Here is a 7340-nt window from a genome sequence, read left to right as displayed (position 1 = left end):
AGGGGCTTGCACTGATAGTTTCGCTTCTAGACACTAACTAAGAAGTATAAAAATACTTATGAAAGACTGTCTATTGAAACAACATCGCAGAGAGCCCCAAAAATCTATGCTGATGGAGACCCAGGATGTCCCACATCAATGTATCACGTTGACAATATGCGAACACTGAACCCACTAACACGTGCAACAAACCATGCTGAACCCCAACTGGAAAACAGATTTCACCCACAACTTCATCCAGAAGCTACCTATCTCGACGGAGCGCAAATGACACGTTGTTGTAAACTTGGCTGAGCGCAATTTCTAGCGATCCCAAACTGCATACAACTCCCCAGCCACCCACACCATCGACCATTGAATCGTCATCGCTTCTGGATTGACTCCAACGACACATTTCTCTCACTCAATTTCAACGACGTTAGTATTCAGCCAACTCACTCACCACAACGTAAGAGTCGTAAGTGCAATGTTACATCGTAACTTACGGCACTATCTACACTGAATAGCGTAGTATCGCCTGAACTGAGCTCTGAGAGTGAATCTCGTAAACGCAATTTATCCACTCAGAATCGGGCTGCATGTGGTGTATTGAAATGTACCCAACACAAGCTGAACGTGCTCAATCGTTGGCTCACTCTCGCAGCAGCAACAACAACAAACGTAAGGGCGCAATTTTCGTCGTCAACGAATTCGGTACAACTTTTTTTGAGGCGGGCTTTTCACCCAAAGGAAAGTGATTAAGGTCATAGAAAGTGACGTGGGAGGATTCGTTGGGAAGTTAGGAACGTTTATGGCTCAGAATTTTCACGAATCTGTCGTGCTGGAGTGCGTTTTGAAGTGATTTTCTCAACGGTGTCGATCGAAAACCTTGAACTATACAAAAAGAGCAGTGAGTCCAAGTGGAAGGTACAGCTTGACTCGCCAACAAAGAAAGCACGGAGCATGGTTGTGATAAAGCGTGCAGCAGTGATGTAATAGAAGAACTCGTTCCGTTGTTGAATATCCTCAGTTATTTTGGAACATTTGGAAGATTTGGATTGGAGAGGCCTTCCCATAATGAGTTTGGCGCTCAATTTCGAACGCAAGTGTCGCACCTGCGGTACAGATATCTTGGAACTGACATGTGGAATACCGATCTTCGGCAGTGGACTTCAGCTGGACCAGAAAATTCATCGCTATCTAGGGTTGAATGTAAGTATCGGAAGCCTGTTTGAGGGAAAAATCTTCATCTTCCACTGATTTCGAACTGCGTCATAGGAAAAGCGCACTTTTTGTCCCACTTACATTCACTTGCTTCAGTCGGAGCTGATGGTTTGCTATAGGCCAGGAGAAGTGGATGAACTTGTCATTTTTTTTTTCTGTCAAATCTCATACAAAATCTACTTTTTCTTTGACAGAAATTCACTCTAGGTGAACCACTTCCCCTGGCCTATAGTCTGCTATACAAGGAACGCGCATCGCAAGAGAGAGGGAGAGACTGGCTGGCTGAATCCTCACTCGGTCGGTTCGTTGTGCACTCGCCGTTTAGCTGGTGTGGGTGGCCTTGAGAGATTCCGAATACGAGCTGCGATATCACCTCATTCTCAAGAATGCAATTTCCACTGAACATCGAATGTACTGTCGCCCCACAGTTATGGATAACCCAGAAGTATGGATCAGTGTTGGATTGAACTTATAATTCTTAATCAAATATAGTTGCAACCACGCAGTTTTCAGATTGCGCTCCGGAGCAGTTGGTGCTCCGCGTAGTCATAGTCGGCTTCCGCGACAGCTCATAAAACTTCAACCGATGCTTTTGAACACCTTAAGTTAAAACTTTTTGTTTGAAAATTCACCATAAATTTTGTGTGAAATGCAAACTAAATGCATTGACACTTAACTAAAACGTATAGTTTTGATCGAAGAATGAATGGCATTATATACAATCAGCTACGAATGAAAAAATCTGCGAAAGCAAAAACTAATGCTGGAAATTAAAGTCATGCCCTTAAGGTAAATTTAGAATTGAGCTATATCTCGAATTTCCAAGAATACAAATCATAAAACCAAAACTACAATTTTGCTGTTTTTTTTTTTTTTGTAAAACATTTTTTGTAGAAAATTAATTGTGAACTTTTAGTAACAAGAAATATTACGCTCGTTCGTTCAATTTTTCAAATTATTAACTAAAGTTAAATGGCTTCTAAACAACATCCATTTTCCCGTTTGCAAGCACCTTACTAAGAAATATTCGGCAGTGAACCAAATACAATTCTATTTGAATGCCAAATTGCTACAATTTGAGTTTGTACTTAAGAAGCTTAAAAATAAAAAAAATCACATCTATTTGAATTAGGTTTTAGGTAAATCTTCGTTAGAATAATATGGTCAATTTACACTTGTCAACACACTTCAACACATATTTTTGAGCGATTTTTCTAATCACGAGTTCAAAATTAATAACGGTTTGACTAAAATGAGTTTATTGACTAATAGTAAGGCCCTAGCAAAATTAGAGCGAATGGCAAAAATTAAAAAACAGTTTGATGATTGAACAGACGATCATTTTGTACGGAAAATCGAAAAAGCCACACTGCACCACATACCACCTATTATGCTAAAAAATTGTATGTTTGTATCAAGGAAAGATATTTTCAGTCAACTCTCACTAACTCGATATTGAAGGGACCATCGAGTTAGGGAGGTATCGAGTTACAGAACACAAAATCAGTGCAAATGCGATCCAAGGGACCATCGAGGTAGCCATGAAAACCACTTTTACTATGGTTCTCTAACTCGATATCGAGATACCGTAAATTCGGGTGTAGTTGATCAGTAGGGTGAAATTGATCACCGTGTCACGCGATTTTAATTCTTACAAATAGTGCACCAAATTCATTGCAATCTAGAATAAATGAACGGTGTTTGTCTTAAATAATGTATGTTTGTGTATAGTGAAGTTTTTTGTGTAACAGAATGTTTATTTTTATGAAAATAATGTTAAATTATAGAATCAAATTTGGTGTGAAATTGATACCCGGGTAGAGGAGAATTGCAAAAGAATAACAAAACTTACCATTAAAATGGAATGTTTGAATAGCAAAATTTGTTCTTTGTTTGTTTGAAATAAGAGATAAAATAACAAAAATAATAACTAAGTTTGTATGGCATAAAACTAAATAATATCATATTTTGCCATTGTAATAACATAATAATAGCAAAAATATAAGCAACCGTAAATAACAAAATATGTTATTATTTAGATATTGATAACAAAATAATAACTAAATAAGCTATTCACGAGTAGATCAAAAGAATGGTAATTTTAGTTCTTTGACTTTAATATCTAAATTTAGCATGACTGAAAAATAAACTTTTTGCTTCCTTGCAAAAAAACATTTGCTTTTTAAATCTTCAATGAATATCATACGAATTGTAAAATGAGCTATTATGACAAAATTTGATGTTGGTTTGTTCTCATTAATTATTTAAATAAAGTTTTCAAATATCAATATAATGACATATTTTACTGTGATGGCGATGTTTGTTATTCTTTAGATATTTAATGGTTTTTTAGTATTTTTGCATAAATAACAAATTTTACCATGATAGTATATTTTGTTATTGACTAGTTATTACATGACTTTCAAGTATAACATACCAATGATAAATTTTGCTATGCTACAGTGATACCTCCATGAGTCGATGTTCCATGACGCGATATCGACTCATGGAACCATACTAAAAACAGAATTTCATGGTTACTATGATGGTCCCTAGAAGCCACTTTCCAAAGGATTGCTGTTCCATGACTCGATATTTCCATGAGTCGATGGTCCCTTCAATATCGACTCATGGAGGTTTCACTGTAGTATGTTTTGCTATTGATGAGATATGTAATGTCATATATAAGTAACATAATAATGGTTAAACTAGATATGATTTCAAAATTTGTTCTTATTTTACCATTATTTTGCTATTCACCTCTACCCGGGTAGACATCCATAAACTTCTAGTTCTAAACAAGGATTTTGACATAGTGTAAACCTGAAAGTTTGTGAGGATGGTAAAAATATATATCCAAAACAGATTTTACTGTCAAAACTCTTACCAATTTGCTCGTTTTGTTGAAAAAATTGATTTTCTGCTACAAAGTAGAGAAATCCTATATTTAGGCGTTTTTGCGGTATTATTGAAATTTTATTATTGATTATTTCCATAAATATTGTCTCGGTAAGAATTTGGCAAGCATATTTGAATTCAGGAGGCCCAAATTGAGTATGTAAAGTTAATTTCAAAAGTAACAATAATCAATTTGACAACTGATCAATTTCACCCCGAAATGGGATTCCACGATTTTTAACTTAAGAGCTACTTTTTGGCACTAACATCACATTTGTTAGAAAATTTCGGTGCATGAACCAATGAGGTTCACCGCCGTACTTGTTTTCCTGCATTTAGTTTTATGGTATTGATCAAATTTTATAGTGCATACCAAGAAAACAGTGAAAAATGATCAATTACACCCAAAATTACGGTACCGAATAACGAGTAAGGGAGAGTTAACTGTATATTAATGCTTTTTTACATTGGCTTGTTATACAGTGAATAATTAAGACCGGCTAAAGATCGGCCCACTATTTACACTTACAATGGAAGGTCACGATGGTGTTACACGGGGTTTTCAACCGGACTATTTGTGTTAGATTCTACATGTCGAAACATGAAAAACCCCAAAGCCTTTCGGGTGATGAGCCAGTGGTGTAGCCAGGAGGGGCTCTCAAAGGGTCAATTTTGTACGAATATAATATTATTGAGTCAATTGAAAACTTGCCAAAAACAAAATTTCTCAGTATTTATTGTGATATTGTGATTGTAATAAACAGAATGGACATTAATGTATATTTATAATGTATTTTTATGTCATAGGCGTAACTAGCATGGAATATGGACACCAAAACAAATTGGGTTTTATTAGAATAGTATACCAAGAAGAAACCCATCCTGATTGCGCCTATGGAATAAAAAAATACATCTTAAACATACATCAATGTCAATTATGTTCTCTACCATTACAATTTACTCTGAAAAAATATTTTTGTCAAATTTTCAGTTAGTTCAATAATATTATACATGTACAAAATTGCCCCTTTTAGAGCTCCTCCTAGCTACATCACTGGCCCATCACCCGAAAGGCTTTGGGGTTTTTCATATTTCGACATGTAGAATCTAACAAAAATAGTCCGGTTGAAAACCCCGGGTAACACCATCGTGACCTTCCCTTGTTAGTCGTTCAAAATGTTCAAACTTATGCTGTTTCCGAGGCTCCTGTCGAGTAAGTAATGCAACTGCATTCGAATGGTCAAATTATAGGAACATAGGAAAATATGATGTGTTTTCACAAATTAGATACATCATAGCAAGCGTAAATTGCTATCGCACCATTAGATGAATGCGAATTGCACCAGCACGATGAGAAATGTTTCACAAAATGACACATAAGCAACTTATTACTGAGGCGACCGATTTGAAAACGGTCTTCGGCAAAGTTGTAGCTGATGAATGTATCTCACAGTATCAATGTAGATCTAATCCCCAAGAACACATGGGCAAACACTATGACCAATTGAATGAATTGGTTGCATTTCTCATAGAAATTCCCATACAAACTTCAAAGGGCTTGTGCAGTCTCAATTTTCATCTAAATGAGCTCAAATTTTGGGAGGACACTCAGAATTTGATCTAGAATCGAATTAGCGGTGTGGAGCAAAAACGATTTTTTGAACCACTCCACTATGGTCCAGGAATCAGTTTTACGCGGAAAGATGCATTTTGAGCTTTAGAATGAAACATTAGACAAAAACGGTCTTCTACAAAGTTGTTTGTATTAGTAAGGTCCTTTGTTTGGTGTTATTGAAAATTAGGGTGGACCACATTTTCGTAGAAATTGTGTAACTAACTTTCTTATTTGTAGAAATTATACTATACATGCTTCAGCAAAGTTGTAGACCATTCAATTTTAAGCAACTTTGCCAAAAAAAGTTTTTTTATATCTCTTAAATTGACCGATTTAGAGCTATTTTCCTACAATGACATAGGGTGGTCCGAACAAAATTGGTTTTCTGGCTCTAGAGTTTTCAATTCAAATTTCTCATCAAAGTAGTCTATGAAACACTTTTAGAGCTTTAAAAAATGCGTAATTTGGTGAGTAAAGAAACACGCTATCTCTTTCCGTTTAGGAGTTATTGTTGTTTTTCTCTCAAAAACATGCCTACTTTGATTGTGAATATCTCTGATTGGGGCAAACATAAAAAATATCTTTTGACGGCATTCAAAAGACAAAATAAAATTGTATATTATATCAAAAAATTACAAATGTGTTATTTTTGTAACTCTAATAAAATGCCCTTAAAAACAAATGATTTTAAGCAGAAAAACTTTAATAACTTTTGAACTAAAAAAGATATCATCAATCTTTTTGCATGAAAATTTGCGTTTTGTTAAGTTCTAAAAGTCGTCCATAGACGACTTTGACGAGAAACTAATATTAAAAACACTAGAATTGAAAAACTGATTTTTGTTGGACCACCCTTTGATGATTAAAAAAAAATGCTCTAGATTGGTCAAATTTTGAGCTACAGAAAAACTTTTTTTGGCAAAGTTGGTCAAAATTCCAAGTTCTACCGCTTTGCCTAAGAGTATATACCAGTATTTTTGCAAATAAAAAAGTTGATTATATGATTTGTGTGAAATTGTGGACCACCCTAGTTTTGAATGACTCAGTATGAAAGCCTACATTTTTATAAACAATTTTGTAGAAGATCATTTTTGTTTAAAATTTTATTTTCATGCTCAAAATGCAAAATTATAAAGAAATACATACTATGAAAATCTTCAAAATAGTTTTAAAGCCCTATCTTTCTTATTTCAGATTTTTCGTCAAAGCGGTCTATGAACGACTTTTAGAACTTAACAAAACGCAAATTTTCATGCAAAAAGATTGATGATATCTTTTTTAGTTCAAAAGTTATTAAAGTTTTTCTGCTTAAAATCATTTGTTTTTAAGGGCATTTTATTAGAGTTACAAAAATAACACATTTGTAATTTTTTGATATAATATACAATTTTATTTTGTCTTTTGAATGCCGTCAAAAGATATTTTTTATGTTTGCCCCAATCAAAAATATTCACAATCAAAGTAGGCATGTTTTTGAGAGAAAAACAACAATAACTCCCAAACGGAAAGAGATAGCGAGTTTTTTCACTCACCAAACTACGCATTTTTCAAAGTTCTAAAAGTGTTTCATAGACTACTTTGATGAGAAATTTGAATTGAAAACTCTAGAGCCAGAAAACCAATT

General features: G+C 34.5%; 1 protein-coding gene across 1 annotated transcript in view; it reads left to right on the top strand.

Annotated features, from left to right (window-relative positions):
- Positions 1-598: 598 nt before the first annotated feature.
- The window catches only part of LOC5565693 (transcriptional repressor CTCF), a 35877-nt gene continuing 29135 nt past the window's right edge, over positions 599-7340 (top strand). Inside the window, exon 1 of the mRNA XM_021845833.1 lies at positions 599-1191. Within this exon, the coding sequence (XP_021701525.1) occupies positions 1057-1191 (135 nt within the window). The 5' untranslated portion in view covers positions 599-1056. The remainder of the gene's footprint in view (positions 1192-7340) is intronic.

The sequence above is a fragment of the Aedes aegypti genome, chromosome 2 (genome assembly GCF_002204515.2).
Source record: "Aedes aegypti strain LVP_AGWG chromosome 2, AaegL5.0 Primary Assembly, whole genome shotgun sequence".
Classification (NCBI taxonomy): domain Eukaryota; kingdom Metazoa; phylum Arthropoda; class Insecta; order Diptera; family Culicidae; genus Aedes; species Aedes aegypti.
The sequence above is the reverse complement of the archived record's forward strand: the minus strand, read 5'-3'. Positions and strand labels throughout refer to the sequence as shown.